Below are 19,251 nucleotides of genomic sequence, written 5' to 3' on the forward strand. Positions count from 1 at the left end.
GCAAAGCATGGTTAGAAAGGCTAGAGTTTATTAACTGTCTAACAAAGATCCATCAACATGATTTAACTTAGTGGCATTTGAGTAACTAAATAAATGGCCACGGCAGACATTTAAAACAATTAACTGCCATCGAGCATTTAGTCTGGTCGAGTTGAAGACTGAACATGTTTTATTACAAGTATTCAATAAGCTGGTCTTGGTGTCATTATGCCTGAACCTGACATATTTAGGTAACGATGTCAGAATAAAACAATCACCACATTGTCAGAATCCAAAGAAAGTTCACCAGAAACAAGTGATCCAAAGTGCTTTGCTTAATGACCCAAATCGCTTGTCTAGGCAACAGGGAGGGAGTTTCAATTATGAGGCCTCAATACAACACGGTGAAATTGTAACCCAGATCCACTGCTGCTCAGGGTTCCTCTTTCACTTCAATGATTTCCTCTATTCTCGCCAGGACGCTCTCCATCATGTCAAACGAGTGCAGTGCTGAGTGCAGAACCTACAATGACAAATGGCAAGCATGAGATTAAAAATACATTTACATACAAAGTAGGCAGAGATGTATAAATCATGCTAATTATCAAATTACCCAAAGACAAACAATATTTTTTTATACAGATGTAATTAAATGTTTTACCTGAAGCTGCATCTCTGGCGTCATGTTTGGCATCTTCTCGTTCCCGACTGTCAGAGAGCACACTGACTCCTGGGTCTGGGGCTCTGCTCAGACAAACAGAGGTTACTATCAAATGAAGAAAACATGGATCGAAAGCCAATTCGTTCCCTAAGGAGCCAAAATAGACACCACAGAAGTAAACTCTGCAAAAAAAGAAATGTCCTCGCACTGCCAACTGCGTTTATTTTCAGCAAACTTAACGTGTACATATTTGTATGAACATAAGTTAACTGAACAAGTTTCACAGACGTGGCTATGAGAAATTGAATGTGTCCCTGAACAAAAGGCCACCAGCTACATTAAGTACTGCAGTGCATCTCATGAACTGCACCAGATTTGCTGTGAAATGTTACCTTACTTTTCCACCAAGGCACCTGCAAGTTCCCGGACATTTCTGATGGGGATGGCCCTAGCCCTCACCTTCCGATCCAACAGGTCCCAGACGTGCTCAATGGGATTGAGATCCGGGCTCTTCCCTGGCCATGGCCGAACACTGACATTCCTGTCTTGCAGGAAATCACGCACAGAACGAGCCGTTTGGCTGGTGGCATTGTCATGCTGGAGTGTCATGTCAGAATGAGCCTGCAGAAAGGGTACCACACGAGGGAGGAGGATTTCTTCCCTGTAACGCACAGCTTTGAGATTGCCTGCGATGATGCTGTGACAAACCGCCCCAGACCATGACGGACCCTCCACCTCCAAATTGATCCCGCTCCAAGGTACAGGCCTCGGTGTAACGCTCATTCTTTCAACGATCAATGCGAATCTGACCATCACCCCTGGTGAGACAAAACCACAACTCGTCAGTGAAGAGTACTTTTTGCCAGTCCTGTCTGGTCCAGCGACGGTGGGTTTGTGCCTGTAGGCGAGGTTGTTGCCGGTGATGTCTGGTGACGACCTGCCTTACAACAGGCCTACAAGCCCTCAGTCCAGCCTCTTGCGGACAGTCTGAGCACTGATGGAGGGATTGTGCGTTCCTGGTGTAACCCGGGCAGTTGTTGCCATCCTGTACCTGTCCCGCAGGTGTGATGTCTGAATGTACCGATCCTGTGCAGGTGTTACACGTGGTCTGCCACTGCGAGGACGATCAGCTGTCTGTCCGGTCTTCTTGTAGCGCTGTCTTAGGCGTCTCACAGTAAGGACATTGCAATTTATTGCCCTGGCCACATCTGCAGTCCTCATGCCTCCTTGCAGCATGCCTAAGGCACGTTCACGCAGATGGGCAGGGACCCTGGGCATCTTTCTTTTGGTGTTTTTCAGAGTCAGTAGAAAGGCTTCTTTAGTGTCCTAGTTTTCATAACTGTGACCTAAATTGCCTACCGTCTGCAAGGTGTTAGTGTCTTAACGACCATTCCACAGGTGCATGTTCATTAATTGTTTATGGTTCATTGAACAAGCATTGGGAAACAGTTTTTAAACCCTTTACAATGAAGATCTGTGCAGTTATTTGGATTTTTACGAATTATCTTTGAAAGACAGGGTCCTGCTGAGTTTAGGAAGGTATACCAGCTGGCACTAGACGAGACTAAGTGGTTGTGTCTCACCTTTAGCATTGGTCTTCTTGCTGTTGTCTTTGGTGTTCTGGAGCTCAGCCTCGTAGTGGGCTTTGGACATGTTCAACCCTGTGCGTAGTGGCTTCATGTAGTAGTCCTCAATCTTATACAGCTCAGTCCAGATCCCCGTCTGGACACCAGAGAATGATTAGTGTGTGCATTCAATTAACCCAAAGGCAATAGTGTAAACATCCTCAGTCATCCTCACTATATCAAAATTTCACTTTTTGTGTTCATAAACATTGCATGCATCCCTTCTGCAATATGGATAAGTGTTGTGGTTGAGGCAGTAGCTACCTGGTTCCTCCACGCTTTGTCTCTGATGAGTAAATAGCGCAGCAGGTTCAGAGACTCCATCACCCTGTCAGAAAGACCAAGGCGTTGAGTCTCACTACACCCTACTACTACTCACTGGGCTAAACTTGTTTGAATCGATCAATTATTGTAGTGAATATTGCTTGGATGGTGGGTGGAAAACATTGCATCAATCAACTACTGGTAGTTGGGTGTGGAGTGGACTGACCTGTCCAGGTTCTGTAGGAGGTCGGTCTCAGGACCCTGGGGGAGACACAGCACCTGACGCAGGAGAGGGAACAGGTGTGCCCCCATGAACCACTCGTTACCCTTGTCCGGCTGACGAGGAAAGATATGTACATTTACATAGGTAATATAGCACCATTGGTAAAGGTATAGTTCACTTTTTTGAAGTTTTAGCCCAAAAATATCAAATCATTTACATTTGCAATCCATGTAAATCTGACAAGGCACAAAACCATGAGCACCGTACCTTAAAGGCAAAGTCGATCTGGTTTTTGATGTTCTTGATGATGTAGCCCTCTACTCCTGCATGGTGACTTGTCTTCAGCATACACCTAAAATGACATGAAAAGTTATCAGAAAGGTGTCAGAACAAAAGAGCGGCCATATTGTTCTACAGGGGTGAACTTAACTGGAAGAATTTGTATTTGGCTTCCGTGTCAAATTTATCGATGCTCAACTGCAGTACTTTTAGTCCTTTAATTCTCTGTGAACAGAAAATAACATTTGACCGCTAATGTTAGTAATACAGTGGGGCAAAAAAGTATTTAGCCACCAATTGTGCAAGTTCTCTCACTTAAAAAGATGAGAGAGGCCTGTAATTTTCATCATAGGTACACTTCAACTATGACAGACAAAATGAGAAGAAAGAATATCCAGAAAATCACATTGTAGGATTTTTAATGAATTTATTTGCAAATTATATGGTGGAAAATAAGTATTTGGTCAATAACAAAGGTTTATCTCAATACTTTGTTATATACCCTTTGTTGGCAATGACAGAGGTCAAACGTTATCTGTAAGTCTTCACAAGGTTTTCACACACTGTTGCTGGTATTTTGGCCCATTCCTCCATGCAGATCTCCTCTAGAGCAGTGATGTTTTGGGGCTGTTGCTGGGCAACACGGACTTTCAACTCCCTCCAAAGATTTTCTATGGGGTTGAGATCTGGAGAATTTCAAGGTCCTGGAGTGGCCTAGCCATGCTTCTTACGAAGCCACTCCTTCGTTGCCCGGGAGGTGTGTTTGGGATCATTGTCATGCTGAAAGACCCAGCCACGTTTCATCTTCAATGCCCTTGCTGATGGAAGGAGGTTGTCACTCAAAATCTCACGATATATGGCCACATTCATTCTTTCCTTTACACGGATCAGTCGTCCTGGTCCCTTTGCAGAAAAACAGCCCCAAAGCATGATGTTTCCACCCCCATGCTTCACAGTAGGTATGGTGTTCTTTGGATGCAACTCAGCATTCTTTGTCCTCCAAACACGACGAGTTGAGTTTTTACCAAAAAGTTCTATTTTGGTTTCATCTGACCATATGACATTCTTCCAATCTTCTTCTGGATCATCCAAATGCTCTCTAGCAAACTTCAGACGGGCCTGGACATGTACTGGCTTAAGCAGGGGGACACGTCTGGCACTGCAGGATTTTAGTCCCTGGTGGCGTAGTGTGTTACTAATGGTAGGCTTTGGTCCCAGCTCTCTGCAGGTCATTCACTAGGTCCCCCCGTGTGGTTCTAGGATTTTTGCTCACCATTCTTGTGATCATTTTGACCCCACGGGGTGAGATCTTGCGTGTAGCCCCAGATTGAGGGAGATTATCAGTGGTCTTGTATGTCTTCCATTTCCTAATAATTGCTCCCACAGTTGATTTCTTCAAACCAAGCTGCTTACCTATTGCAGATTCAGTCTTCCCAGCCTGATGCAGGTCTACAATTTTGTTTCTGGTGTCCTTTGACAGCTCTTTGGTCTTGGCCATAGTGGCGTTTGGAGTGTGACTCTTTGAGGTTGTGGACAGGTGTCTTTTATACCGATAACAAGTTCAAACAGGTGTCATTAATACAGGTAACGAGTGGAGGACAGAGGAGCCTCTTAAAGAAGAAGTTACAGGTCTGTCAGAGCCAGAAATCTTGCTTGTTTGTAGGTGACCAAATACTTATTTTCCATCATAATTTGCAAATAAATTCATTTTAAAAAATCCTACAATGTGATTTTCTGGATGTTTTTTTCTCATTTTGTCTGTCATAGTTGAAGTGTACCTATGACGAAAATGACAGGGCTCTCATCTTTTTAAGTGGGAGAACTTGCACAATTGGTGGCTGACTAAATACTTTTTGCCCCACTGTATATATATGTGTTATAAATCCAACCTCCAGAGGACAAAGTAGTCATAGTATATGTATACAGGTTACTTACCAAATGCTGAATTGGACACAATGTCATGACTTTCACCAAGTTCTAAAATGTAAAGGAAGGATAAAATGTCATTCTGATTCACACAGCGAGATGGGATGACGCAATTCCTCTCTACTGATTGATAAAACACAAACTATCGCAAGTATTTGCGGCATTACATCAATATTGGATGTTTTGTTTTACCTGAGGGACACTGAAGAAAGATTTGAGCTCCATTAGCTGGACTGGGAGACTGTTGTCCTCAACCCTAACCAGGCTCTTTTCATACAGGTCCTTAGCAAAGGACAAACAAGCAATTAAGAGTTGTAGAAGGTCAATGAGAAAGTGTTACTTGTACAGAATTGCTAGTCTTCCGACTTTTAAACAGAGGATCCTTACCAGTCCTTTCTGCAGTCTGGATTCTTCCGTTCTGGGGGGGGCACCAAATATATTGTTTGGATTTAGACACAATCAAAACAGAAGTCTATAAAATGCTATACTTTGTCATTTACATCAATTGGAAAAGAAAGTCAAAAGTAAATGAATATGTACCTGCTCAAGAAGAGGTTGATGTATTCCATATTACACTGAAGAATAAACACTGAACTGAAAGAAGAAAAGAGTGTTAGGACAATCAACACTGTTTTAGCACTACATTAAGAGCCAACCAACCCCAATACCACCGAGGCATACAATACAAATTGAATGAAAAACTTCTTAGCCAGATGCAACAGTACTTTCAGAGTAATATGAACTGAAAACACACAGTCTTTATTCCCTACCTGAAGACTGTGGGGAAAGTATCCATGGCAATGTGCTGTACGAACAGCAGGTAGGCCAGGCAGGCCAGAGACTCTTTGGGGTAGCACACCTCTTCCTCCAGGAACCCAGGCACCTCTCTCCTCCTCAGCAGGCTGTGAGACAGTAGGTCAGGGAGGGACTCCCCGATGTCTGACAGGATGCCCTGCAAAACACACACACACACAGGAGGAGCAGGGTTAACCTAAGTATAGAGAGGGTTAGCCCTTTATTAGTTAGTTACCCCTATACAGGATGAAGTTTCACCTAGCTGTATGAGAACTCAGGTAGCCTAGCGGTTAAGAGCATTGAGTCAGTAACCGAAAGGTCGCTGGATCGAATCCCCAAGCCGACTAGGTAAAGAAATCTGTTGATGTGACCTTGAGCAAGGCACTAAGTCCAAAGCGTCTGCAAAATGACTAATGTAAACACTTAAATGGAAGTGAAATATAATCTTCATGAATAGTATAAAAAGAGCTAGCTTGTGCTGTATTAACAGTCTCCTATAGTCGTTGTCAATGCCCATAGGATTTAGATATACAACACAAACAGATCTGGAACCAGGCTAGCTCTAGGAGCAATGGTCACAATCTGAGCAGGCATCTTACCAGAATCTCTGTGGCAAAGTTCCTGAGGGGAGATTCTGCTAGGGTTTCAGGATCCTTCAGCTGCACCTCCAGAAGAGGCTCACAAAGACTCTTCATACTACTAGGGTGACAACACACACACACACACTCTATACACATGTTATAGACACACTCTATTCATGCACCTAGACACTTAATGCACCGTACTTTAACGTTGGAGCTCGGAGCCAAAGAATTTCACTGTACCCTGCAATCACACCTGCAACCCTGTACATGCGACTATTAAACAATCAGAATCCAATTCTCATCTGCTAAGCTACAGTATGATGGTGTATTGTATCTGTCCCTATGTAAAAAAAAAATACACATGCTAACTCAATAGCTCCCCAATAAAACATGTAGACCTACAACTTGAGCAGCTCAGTCCTCAGCTCATCCTCTTTGGGCGTCCTGCTCTGCTTGGCCTCCTCCACGAAGGGCCTGACAAAGACCAGCAGGGCCGAGCAGCAGCGGCACAGGCTGAACACGTCGTCCTCCTCCTGCTCCTTGGTCTGGGGCACTGGCAGCCTGGCCACCTGGTCCAGCAGAGTGGAGAGAGTCATGCCCACCGAGGAGGCCTTCCTGCTGCCCAGCCGCAACAACACTGAGGGGGAGGGTGGAGAGGTGGGGACAGTAAGGGAGAGGTTCAGTGTGGGGAAAAGGGTGGGAGTAGACAGGGAAATGTGAGTAGGGGCAAAGGGCATTAGGGTGGGAGTAGAGGAAGTGGGTGGGAAGGGGTGTGTAGATTGAGAGAGTGGTAGCAGAGAGTAGGCATTAAGGCATGGGAAAGGGATACAGAAACTTCTTAATGGTCAAGAATGTCAAACAATATTGAGGGTTTTCCATTCAGAGGTGGAAAGGTGTTCCTCACCTTTCTGTAGTGGCTGCAGCAGGAGGATGACGGTCTCTGCGATGGAGTCAGGGTGAGCCTCCTCAACCTGCTCCAGCAAGCCAACCAGTAGCTCCTTGGGACTGCAAACCTGACCAATCACACACAAGAATATAGGGTTCCTTTTTCTGTGTCAATGCACTTCCGTGTCTGGACATGCAAACATGTAGCCTAATCTCAGATCTGTTTGTAATATCTTGCAAACTCCTATGGTGATCTGGGGCCAGACTAGCAAATATTTACATTTTATAACCAAAACAACAATATGGCTGCGTTTAGACAGGCAGCCCATTTCAATCAGATCAGCTCGGAAAAAGAGCTTATGTGAAAAGTTCTGTTATGATTGGTCAAAACGCAGAGTATTAGACCTTTGTAATAACGTATAATAATTAGAACATGTCAACAGACCTCCAGCAGGTGTGTGAGGATGGTGAGGCAGTGAGGAAGATTATTTTCCTCCTTCTTCAGCAGAATCTGAACCAGAGGACCCAGCAGGTTCCAGCCCATACATCTCACTATGTTCTACAGAAAAACAATGGGAGAAGTAGTATTACTTCACTATGTAATAACTAACATATACCATCATTATGACCCAGAGGTTTTCCTGGTCAGATCATGTGGTTAGGAAAACCTCAGGTTCCAACCATACATCCCTATAAAAGTACATATATAGGCTACTTTAAGAGAGAGAGCCTTTCAGCTGAGAAGCAGCACACCACATCCAAATGACCATCTGTTGATGTGCAAGGCACTTCACCCTAATTTGCTCCCTGGGCGCCGTACTACTATGACTGACCCTGTAAAACAACACAGCTCTTTTTCAACACATTTCACTGCACCTATCCAGTGTATATGTGATAATACAACTTGTATTTATTTTTTACTGTACACTTGGTATAGATGTCTGGTACAATCTTTAGTTCACCTTATTTTCCTCATCTAGGACAATACTCAGAACCTGAGCACTCTCTCCATCCTCTAGACAGGTACGTCCAGCTATCTGGAACACGGAATAATCCTCAGTCGTATAGTTGTCACCCTGGATGGCTTGCTGCATGAGAAAGGGGTAGAGAAAAAGAGAGAGGGGGAAAGGGGGGTTGGTAAGTCTGTCCTTTACTAACCTTGCCCCCATGCTACTGCGCACATGCTATACTAAGCATCTGAGCTTTGGGAGGACGTCTGGGTGAGCGAGACCAGCTTGGGGAGGACGCCTGGGTGAGCGAGACCAGCTTGGGAGGACATCTGGTGAGCGAGACCAGCTTGGGGAGGATGTCTGGGTGAGCGAGACCAGCTTGGGGAGGACGTCTGGGTGAGCGAGACCAGCTTGGGGAGGACGTCTGGGTGAGCGAGACCAGCTTGGGGAAGACGTCTGGGTGAGCGAGACCAGCTTGGGGAAGACGTCTGGGTGAGCGAGACCAGCTTGGGGAGGACGCCTGGACCAGCTTGGGGAGGACGTCTGGTGAGCGAGACCAGCTTGGGGAGGACGTCTGGGTGAGCGAGACCAGCTTGGGGAGGACGCCTGGGTGAGCGAGACCAGCTTGGGGAGGACGTCTGGTGAGCGAGACCAGCTTGGGGAGGACGTCTGGTGAGCGAGACCAGCTTGGGGAGGACGTCTGGTGAGCGAGACCAGCTTGGGGAGGACGTCTGGTGAGCGAGACCAGCCATAACACAATGCTCTGGTGAACTCAGTTGTCATAGGACATGTGTCAAACTCATTCCATGCAGGGCTGAGTGTCTGTGTGTTGCTCCTCCCTTGTACTTGATTGATACATTAAGGTCACTAATTAATTTGGTACTCTCCTCGCCTGGTTGTCTAGGTCTTAATTGAAAGGAAAAAACTAAAACCAGCAGACACTAAGCCCTAAATGGAATTTCACACCCCTGTCTTATGTGTACTCTTATAACTTACACATCTCTGGACGACATCACTCAGTTGTTCTAGAGCCATCCTCGTTGTCTCGGCTGTTCTCCAACAGAGGGTATCTCTTCACTAAACACTCCTGTGAGGGGGGAAAAATGTGTGTTCAGTAGTACGGGTTATTAAATAACACGTTTCGAATGCAGTCATCACAGTTTTGTTTTATGTATGAAACCGTGGCACACAAAACAGAGAGTCAAGGCAAAGTAGGACTATTTAGTATGCACCAGCTGATTTGCTGTGAGTGAGTGGCACACATAATGGATGTAACGTCAGAAATGTATCTTGGTTTAACTCCATCATTAGTGATTTAATAAAACTGTATTTTGTTTGTTTATGCTAGTGGCGTAGCTAGCCTAGTCTAAAACGCACATGAAATAAGCAAGAACGGAAGAGTCAAATCACTTCACTATTGTGGCTGCTTTGCCTTGAGGCGAGAAATCGAGGCAACAATAGACTCTAAGTGTAATCGTTTCATAAAGCTACATAGGATCTACAGCTTAATTTCCACGATAAAGAATATAAGGCCATAGTTAAAGTATTAATCGGTTTAATTTATTAGAGGAATTGCTACTTACATGTCAATTATCTGAGACACTGTCAGTCGCGTGGATTCGGAAGTGTTTCGACAGCGTTGACCCTGATGAATTGCCGTAGATGTAATACGTCACAGGTCAAAGTTGAAATTAGTACAAAACATTGGACCAGCATGAAGAAGGAGCAATGTAAAAGGTTTCGTTTTTATAAGGCATCATCAGACCGGTATTAACATTGTGTTTGGATATTGTTGGGTCTCTGTAGGCCCTCAAAAAGTAATGAAAATGGAGATATCAATCTTGCAGCTACAGTTGTGTTTACATATAGTTAGCTAACATGTTTCATAGCTAACCATACAACGTTAGCCTTTAATACTTAATTACAGTATAAGTTATAGCTAACTGTCTTATTACGTTCTGTCATGAGCACGGACACCTAATGTCACTTATTCGACAGATGGGAAGAGTGTCAAAGCACAGACCTCTGCAGAGGAAGCAAGAATGTATCCCGCCCTGGAGAAGAGGTGGTGGAGCTGCAGGTGGTGGAGTGTCTCTTGGAGGATAGCGTACTGGAGGACTTCCTGTTTGACTGTGTGAGTACCATAAAGATTGAGGTCTACAAATACACTGATCCAAATACAAGATTGCTCTTTTTATCTGTGGTTGGTGGCTAAGATGGTGACATGCGGATTTGGAACGGTTCCACTTTTGAGTATTAGAAGAGGATCTATGACCTCATCGAAAGATTTTACAGTTTCTGTCAATCGATATAAGTTGATCGAGGAGCACCACATCGCTATTTCAGGTAGTGTGGGGTATCTGTCATGTATTCACGATGTTGTCCTTGATTTGCAGGAAAGCTTGATCACTTCTGCCAATTACAAAGTAAATGACATTACAGAACGCAAGGTCAGTGTACAGAATCAGATATTCTATTGTGTTATGACCGGCACCATTGAAGAACGTGACTCATGTAAGACTGAAACAATGCCCTTTTCGTCTCTGACCTAGTCCTTCTGCAGTAATTCTGTTACAAAGCCTCCAAGTCATTTGAGCTGCAGATTTCAAAGAGCCCTCTATGATTGAGGAAGCACAAGAGGTAATTATGTTCCGTTTCACTTTACATTGAGTCATGGTTAACCGCAGATATAGCCGTGCTCAGGTAGGCCGCCATTTTCCTATAGGTCCAGATATGACCAAAATGTTGACTCTCCTCTTATGACCATGTTTTTCCTCTTTTTGCTTGCAACCCCCAGATGTAAACTTAATGAATAAAGGAGATTGGTATGTACATTCGTTTTTTTTTTTACAATTTCATATAGTCTCAATTAATTGATAAGATGTGTAGCTGTCATTCAACTGATTTATAAGGGATGGAGGGATGGATCCATTTATCAATCATTACGGCATAATAATTAAATAATTCACAGAATGTATACATCAAATTAAATTATAGATCCATTGATTTATTGATTGATTGGTGGCTTGACTGACTGACTTCCCCCTGATTCCCTCTGTCTGTCTGTAGCGGTAGCACTGGAGAGGAAGAGAGGCTGACTGAGGTGTTTCAGAGAGGAGGATGTGAGGAACCTTCCCCTGTACTCTGTGGCCCCAGAGAACCCCAGATGATCCTGTACAGCCGGTCACAGCGACACAGAACAGCACTTTGTTTCCAGCGTAGTCTCCCAGCAACAGGGACCCAGGGTGCGCTGGGGCAGTCTGCCCAAGCACACCAATGAAGGGGAGGGAACGAGAAGAGGGAGAGAAGGTCGGGAGGGAAGGACACAAAGATGCCAAAACAAACAAACAAGGCTGAAGACAAGAAGGAAGGAGAATACAGAAGAATCACAGAAAGAACCAACAAAGACAATCAATGACATAGATGGACCCCAACAACACACAACAGATACAAACCACCCCAGTAAGCAGCAGCCTTTCCTGGAAGAGAGAGGCTCACCAGAGGGCCGGTCTATGGAGGATGTCGCAGCACTACTGAGCCAAGTCACAATGCAGGATAGAGATCCAGTCACGGTTACATCTTCTGTACTAACAACCGTCAACACAATGCAGTGTACAGAATCAAGATCCAGCTCCAACCCCCAACCCTCAGTGGGACTCAACCCCAGCACAGCCCACCCAGCCGGGGCTCATTATCACCCAGTTGGGCATGAGCAGGAGGGGGACCCAGGGCTCCTCAAGGGCCACGAAACTACTCCAAAACCTGGCTCGGTCTGACTGAACCTTCTAGAAGTCCTATGGAGTTCCTTTGACGAATGGTGGACTGAGGAGACTATGAAGTTCCTATATGGCCCAGACCACTTTAATAAAACAACAGTAGAAACGAAGAAGAAAAAGGAGGAGAAGAAGAAGAACTGGATGAAGATAACCTGGAGGATGTTGTAGAAGGGGTTGGGGATGGAGGGGACGGCGTGTCCCCAGAGGGTTAGGGAGTTCTACAAAGGGGAGGAAGCCCACTGGGTGTCAGGGAAACAGCCCCTGAGACCCAGAGGTGAGTGTGGGATAAGTGTAGTGTAGTAACCGTCAGTGTCCAGATGGGGGCACTATATATAAGCATTGGAGATGTTATAGATGTTAAGCGTGATGATGATGGTCTTGTTTTTGAGGTTGGCTTTTACCATGAAGATGTTTTTTTTTATGTCTCACCTCACTTCTTTCCCTCACTCTGTGTCTCCTCCTTTCCCATCTACGCTCTCTCTCCTTCTCTCATGCTCTCTCTCCACCCCCCACCCAGGACCAGGGTGGTTGTTTGATTCCCATGCCTAGCACCTCATACAGAAACACATAACGGTTGAGAAGCTCACTAGAGGGTGTGTGTGTCTGTATGAAAATGCTGCTACGGTTTTATGCAATGGAAATGTGGTCACTGATGTGCTGATAGTTGACAACCAGCAATATTACAGAAGCATTGGTAAGTACTAGCTCGGTCTTGTTGAACTTCGCATCTCAGCAACTTAAGAATCAAGTTCTGTGTATATGCGTGTGTATTTATATGTCCGGTTTTCCTCATCTTGGGAAACGTCTCACCATGACTGACATCTCCAGTGACCACAACAGCCTGGTCAGGACCTTCAGGTCAGTGCCAATGTCAACTCTGAGAGTTAAAGGGCCAATCCTTAATTGAAACAATAAAAAACAATAAAAGGATGGGCCTGGAGAAATGTAACTCTTCTCAAATTCATAGACAGAGCTATGGATGCCAGGCCTGAGCGTCCTAGATTAGAGTTTCAAGCATGTTTTGAGGCAATACAGTGTTTGTTTATATTTGAAATCTAATTGTATTGGTCGCATACACATATTTAGCAGATGCTACTGAAGGTGTAGCTAAATGCTTGTTTACTAACATTGGAGTGAAACAAGCTTATATTTTGGGTTCTGATGGGGTATGACATTTGAACTTAGATAATAAAGCAATTTACAAGTTATATTCTTCAAGAATCAATGGGTATGTGTTGTTAATTTATAAGTCCAAAAATGGATGTATTACACTGCAGATTGCTGTTTCAACACACCATTTCCTACTACAGTGTCCAATAATGTCTGGGAGAGAAACTGGACATTTTACACTCTTATTTCAGTCAATATTTACCTGGTCCCGTAGTCATAAACCATCTTATCTGAAGTGCTGATCTAGAATCAGTATTGGCTTTTTGATCATAGTGAATAAGATTACATGGACGGGAGACGAGGACACACATGATCCTAGATCAGAACTACTACTCTGAGACACTATGAATACATGCTCTGGTATCTATGGAGAAGTTATGTGGCGACAAGGCTTCCACGAACTGAGTGAACTTTTCAGGGTAGCCCCAAACTGCCAGAGGTGAACTCTGTTCCTGTCATGGGCACTAACTGGGCTGTGATTGGCTGATTGAGGTGCAGTCAACAGGAAGTAGTGATTGGCAGAGTGCTATTGACTTCCTGTAGCTCTGATTTAATAGCGAGGCACTTGAGTCACACCTTCAGCAAGAGGCCTGTTTCCAGGAAGTATCTGCTAGCTACTAAGGCCTGCTGGAACAGCAGCCAGACATTACACTGCAAACTGTCAAATAAACACCTATAATTGTTCAATCTATATGATGAGGTGTCTCTGATATGGTTGGACATTAGGCTAATATGATTTAGAGTTTTTCAGTGCCAAGTTGAAGCAAAGGACAGAGACTGTTGTGTTTTCTCTTTCATGGAAAATCAGCGATGTCCAGCCTGGTGGCAGTGCGATGTCCAGCCTGGTGGCAGTGCGATGTCAGGCCTGGTGGCAGTGCGATGTCCGGCCTGGTGGCAGTGCGATGTCCGGCCTGGTGGCAGTGCGATGTCCGGCCTGGTGGCAGTGCGATGTCCGGCCTGGTGGCAGTGCGATGTCCGGCCTGGTGGCAGTGCGATGTCAGGCCTGGTGGCAGTGCGATGTCCGGCCTGGTGGCAGTGCGATGTCCGGCCTGGTGGCAGTGCGATGTCAGGCCTGGTGGCAGTGCGATGTCCGGCCTGGTGGCAGTGCGATGTCCGGCCTGGTGGCAGTGCGATGTCCGGCCTGGTGGCAGTGCGATGTCAGGCCTGGTGGCAGTGCGATGTCAGGCCTGGTGGCAGTGCGATGTCAGGCCTGGTGGCAGTGCGATGTCAGGCCTGGTGGCAGTGCGATGTCTGGCCTGGTGGCAGTGCGATGTCTGGCCTGGTGGCAGTGCGATGCCTGGCCTGGTGGCAGTGCGATGCCTGGCCTGGTGGCAGTGCGATGTCAGGCCTGGTGGCAGTGCGATGTCTGGCCTGGTGGCAGTGCGATGTCAGGCCTGGTGGCAGTGCGATGTCAGGCCTGGTGGCAGTGCGATGTCCGGCCTGGTGGCAGTGCGATGTCCTGCCTGGTGGCAGTGCGATGTCCAGCCTGGTGGCAGTGCGATTTCAGGCCTGGTGGCAGTGCGATGTCTGGCCTGGTGGCAGTGCGATGTCTGGCCTGGTGGCAGTGCGATGTCAGGCCTGGTGGCAGTGCGATGTCTGGCCTGGTGGCAGTGCGATGTCTGGCCTGGTGGCAGTGCGATGTCTGGCCTGGTGGCAGTGCGATGTCAGGCCTGGTGGCAGTGCGATGTCAGGCCTGGTGGCAGTGCGATGTCCGGCCTGGTGGCAGTGCGATGTCAGGCCTGGTGGCAGTGCGATGTCAGGCCTGGTGGCAGTGCGATGTCCAGCCTGGTGGCAGTGCGATGTCATGTTTACTATACGTGTCTTTTTTTTTCCATGGCAGGTTCACAAACACCAACATTATCCACAAAGGCCCAGAGGGGACCATGATCGTTATGGTGCTCCTTAATCTGTGTGTGTGTGTGTGTGTGTGTGTGTGTGTGTGTGTGTGTGTGTGTGTGTGTGTGTGTGTGTGTGTGTGTGTGTGTGTGTGTGTGTGTGTGTGTGTGTGTGTGTGTGTGTGTGTGTGTGTGTGTGTGTGTGTGTGTGTCATGTGCTGTTGCAGGAACAGCTGGAGAGCCTGTGCCTCAGTAGGATCCGTCAGGGATCAGCAGAGGAAATCAGAGAACATTGTTTTACCTGGGGGAACACCCTCTCAACAAACTTAACCTAGTGATTTATCTCTACTTGTGTGTATCCAGGGTGCACTGCAGTGTGTGTGTGTGCACATGAGTGTGTGTGTGTTCTTTTGGATGCTCTCTTTGGTACATTTTAAACATCACAAAAGTGAATGCCAACCTGTTAAAACTCATGATTTCATTAAGATATGCATAGAATTAGAAATGGTATATTCATTGTTATGAAAAATGCATATACATAACCACAGGCACAGCAATTCAAAGGTTTCCTTGTGTTTTATGTTGCCCTGTGAAATATACAGTGGTGTGTGTGTGTGGCATCTCCAATCTGCATTGTGTGCTTGCCCTTGCATTGTTTGACCTGTGCCAGATGGCGTGTGTGTGTGCACTACTTCCCCAGGCAGGTCGGTGGCAGGGCGTGAGCCTAGCAGGCGCTGTGTGGGACAGTTCCGTGCTGCTCCCGTCTGTGTACACACAGACGCCTCTCGGGCCTTATCTCCTCCACCTGATTACCCCCCCAACCCCAACCCTCTCTAGATCCGTGATGCAGCAGCCCGGGGCGACACACACGCCCTGGGAAACATTCCATTTGGTCCCTAACTGATCCACTGTGTACACCACCCCAGAGAGGAAACAGGGACATAACTTCAGCTCTGATTTATAGCTGTCTAAATAAATGGGAGATGACGCTTTCTTGAGCTGATATCACCTTATCAAGGCTACAGATGTTGTCTTCATCCAATCTGATAAGTAGATGGTAAAGAACATGCCTTATTGAGTGAGGTGCTCAACAAATAATTGAATGTTGTACCTGGCTGTTGGCTGCAGTATGGTTTCAACTAACTCAAAATATCTCGTATTTAGTCCTGCTCATAATGATGTATATTATAAGAAATTATAAGTTAGTCTTATGACAAGTCTTACATTGCATTATAAGCGCATCATAAAGCATACATACTTATCCGAAGTGTTATCCATATTTTTTTTTTACTTACAAATATATCTGCAGGACCATAGAACAGTACCAAGCCATTAGCATTTGAGTCAACTATCCAACTATCCATCTCATTAATAATTTGCAGTTGAGGCCTAGCTCCTGCATGGCAGCTGTGTAATTAGTCAGGCCTCTGTTGTTGTTGTTAGGTGAATCATGTGAATAATGGATGGGCCTCATGCAACACTAGACCCAGGTAGCAGCATTGCTCCAGGAGACATACTCACTGTGCTCCGGTATTCCTAAAACATATTCACCAGCCCTCTGGTTAGCCTATTTCTGATATACTTTTCCCATCACCAAAGGCAAATATATAATCTGGAATGCCTTACCCATCCCTACTGGCTATACAAAATAAAGTGTTCCCTTAAACACACAGCTTTGTAAACTTTACCAACATGTGCATTGTGCTGCTGAAGAGATTAGTCCTATTGCCACCCAGAAATCATATACATATTTACTATAGATGCCTGCGGAGATCTGCATGTCGCGTCGGGGGCGATGAAACAACAGAAGCACGTTTATTTTCAATGACAGAAGCGAAGTGGGCGGTACCGTTGGGCAATAAGAACATGGGCTAGGGACTTGAAAAGGGCGGGACCAAAGTTGGGGAATGTGGAACTTTATGCAAATACTCAGTGACATCTCGTTACTGTTGGCCAATCGAAGCTCATTAGTTTTCAGCCCATTCTGGATTGTCTGTTGATACCTAGTCTGCTTGCTACCACCAAAGGTCATTTACTATTGAGCCGACAGATGTATCATTTATGGAATGCGGTCTCAGCAAACGTGGGAACATTGCCTTTAATGTTTTTATTTTTTAATCTTTGTTTATCTAGGCAAGTCAGTTAAGAACAAATGATTATTTACAATGACGGCCTACCCCGGCCAAACCCTAACCCGGACGAGGCTGGGCCAATTGTGTGCCGCCCTATGGGACTCCCAATCACGGCCAGTTGTGATACAGCCTGGAATCGAACCGCGGTCTGTAGTGACGCCTCTAGACCGCTGCGCCACTCGAGAGCTTAACAGGCCTCACTTTAAATTAATTTGCCTTGTTGCAAAAGTTGACCCATCACTTTAGAGTGGATTGCAGTCGAGAAGATTCCGTTTAAACTTAGACCGCTGCGCCACTCGGGAGCCCAAAGGGTGCATAGCCGACAAGGTGCGATCTGCTAGAATCCAGGGGGGGATCCTATGAAGCAAGCTAGATCTACTCATGGTTTTCTAAAGCTAATCAGCTTCAATTAGCTTCGCATTTCATAGGCTTCGTCCGTACTATGACGGTGGATATTGCTCGTCCGTCTGCTGCTAACTCTAGCAGGCTTGTAACTACGCGTGCATGTAGCACATGGTTGGTCGGACGATAAAACTCTTCAGTGACTTAATACTGAAACGTCAATATATGGGCGAGTAAGTGCCACATTTTCATTTGTGCTGAAATCAAAATTAAATAATATTTTTCTTGCAAATCCAGCAAGCTGTGGCGTGAAATAGGATTTTCGAAGTTCCTTCTGTATTTTATTATTGTTCGTGCCGACTTTGGTTTGCTTTGGTGTGCTTATCAATGCACAAACACCTTTCCCACCCCTAATGCTTTCTGTCATTACTAAATGGGTAATGTGATATATTTTAACATTTTTATTTTTTAACACAGACATTTTATTAAAATATATAATCAATTGTCTTCCTCAAATGAAGGAGGGAATCTGATTTCATTGGTCCTCAACTCGTGGCTCAGTCATTTCATTCAGGGTAAGTGGCATTGGCCGTGAGTTGCTCTTCCCCAGAGCAGGTTATAGTTCTGATGGATTCGTTGCATATACATTTACCAGGCTTAAAAGGTGAGCCACTATTGAATTACGGTTATCCCGAGTTGAACTCAAGAGTTGACCAAAGTTACCTCGCTAACTCCTCAAACCTGCTTTGTAGGATAACCCTTGGTTTTTCCTGACCATGTTGTGTTTGTGTGTTGCAGGTTATCAGTGGTGTACGGGAGGCCCTGAAGAACCCGACCTCAGTCGAATACCTCTCTATTCTGATGTAGCAGCTGTCACTTCAGGACCTACAGAGCCTAGTCTAGCTACTCACAACCATAGCCATCCAGTATCCTCTACTATATACTACTTTCTTTACTGTTACAGCCAAATCTTTACATGTTTCCTATCAGAACGGCAAGGGCTGGAGGTAATCGCACTTCTGATATCATTGATTTACTTTTATTTGAAATCACTATTGGAGAACCTTGCCTTGCCTTTTTTGTATTACTTTGGTTTGGTTGATTTTTCAATTTTATTGATACAACTATTGAGAATTGAGAGAAATTACTTTTCATCTTCTCTCGGGATATGGACAGTGCTTGTTGAGGCTTTAGTGCTCTGAAATGAAGACTGTAATTTCCAAGAAGATTCTGCAGACGTACTGTATCATCGAATAGGCTTGTTATTACACAGGTGCATCGTTCACAGCTTCATGGCGGAAATGTATAGTCGTATTATGCCTCTTCTAATTTTCAAACAAACACTGATATACTGAATCTGATGATACTGTAAATGTCTAAATCAAATCTTCAAAGTTACAAGCCTCCCAATGTTTAACCCCATGCTTCTATACAACCAAATAAATCACACTCAGGTTTTCCACTGTGTATAAAAATGTCATGTGATCGACTATATTGCCATACTGGAAGAGGATGGTGCAATAAATGTGTCGCTGTTTATCCCGGCTTCCTTCACAGAAAGTTTATGGTGTTGTAATCTCATTTGTTCCAAGTGTGACAAAGTTGTGTCTGAAAATATTTGTTTTGGACCAGGTGGCTCGCGCGAATTGAAACATTATCTGAGGAGCATTTTGAAGGGGATACAAATATTTTATCGTGATTCTTTATGGATATTTTGTGTATTTTATTATTCAAAGATTTTAGGATTATGCGGTTACAGATATAAATAACCTTAGTATATTATTTCTAAAGATTTTCGCGTGAAGCCAATAACATGTTAATTTTG

At 45.1% G+C, this 19,251-nt stretch overlaps 2 protein-coding genes across 5 annotated transcripts; one reads left to right on the top strand and one right to left on the bottom strand.

The window, feature by feature from the left end:
- Positions 1-6: 6 nt before the first annotated feature.
- Positions 7-10,257, bottom strand: glmna (glomulin, FKBP associated protein a). The gene is made up of 20 exons (XM_035787693.2): positions 10,195-10,257; positions 9,755-9,816; positions 9,168-9,258; positions 8,184-8,309; positions 7,667-7,780; positions 7,241-7,349; positions 6,739-6,973; positions 6,352-6,451; positions 5,728-5,909; positions 5,498-5,551; positions 5,345-5,375; positions 5,150-5,239; positions 4,967-5,008; positions 3,183-3,256; positions 3,020-3,104; positions 2,756-2,865; positions 2,530-2,593; positions 2,224-2,362; positions 641-723; positions 7-502 (listed from the first exon to the last, which is right to left on the bottom strand). The coding sequence occupies exons 3-20, from the start codon at positions 9,204-9,206 to the stop codon at positions 413-415; spliced, it is 1,767 nt and encodes a 588-aa protein (XP_035643586.1). The 5' UTR covers positions 9,207-9,258; positions 9,755-9,816; positions 10,195-10,257; the 3' UTR covers positions 7-412.
- Positions 9,842-18,975, top strand: LOC118395181 (uncharacterized). Of its 4 annotated transcripts, none has more exons than XM_052463452.1 (8): positions 9,842-9,908; positions 10,170-10,305; positions 10,568-10,621; positions 10,724-10,811; positions 10,969-10,996; positions 11,241-17,659; positions 17,948-18,001; positions 18,225-18,975. In XM_052463452.1, exon 6 carries the CDS (start codon positions 13,951-13,953, stop codon positions 15,280-15,282), a length of 1,332 nt encoding a protein of 443 aa, XP_052319412.1. In that variant the 5' UTR covers positions 9,842-9,908; positions 10,170-10,305; positions 10,568-10,621; positions 10,724-10,811; positions 10,969-10,996; positions 11,241-13,950; the 3' UTR covers positions 15,283-17,659; positions 17,948-18,001; positions 18,225-18,975. The 4 variants fall into 4 exon arrangements, with proteins under 4 accessions (XP_052319412.1, XP_052319413.1, XP_052319415.1 ...); XM_052463453.1 differs by having other exon boundaries at positions 9,844-9,938; XM_052463455.1 differs by having other exon boundaries at positions 9,862-9,988.
- The last annotated feature ends 276 nt before the right edge of the window (positions 18,976-19,251 follow it).

The sequence above is a fragment of the Oncorhynchus keta genome, chromosome 15 (genome assembly GCF_023373465.1).
Source record: "Oncorhynchus keta strain PuntledgeMale-10-30-2019 chromosome 15, Oket_V2, whole genome shotgun sequence".
Lineage (NCBI taxonomy): Eukaryota > Metazoa > Chordata > Actinopteri > Salmoniformes > Salmonidae > Oncorhynchus > Oncorhynchus keta.

What these genes read in the sequence shown, in the direction of transcription:
- glmna (XM_035787693.2), bottom strand. Translation starts at nt 9,206, where the DNA reads ATGGCTCTAGAACAACTGAGTGATGTCGTCCAGAGATGT. An exon ending in TCCTCACACACCTGCTGGAG is followed by an intron (nt 7,350 to 7,666) that starts GTCTGTTGACAT and finishes GTGATTGGTCAG; the next exon opens with GTTTGCAGTCCCAAGGAGCT. An exon ending in CAAGAAGACCAATGCTAAAG is followed by an intron (nt 724 to 2,223) that starts GTGAGACACAAC and finishes TTGTCTGAGCAG; the next exon opens with AGCCCCAGACCCAGGAGTCA.
- LOC118395181 (XM_052463452.1), top strand. Translation starts at nt 13,951, where the DNA reads ATGTCCAGCCTGGTGGCAGTGCGATGTCAGGCCTGGTGGCAGTGCGAT.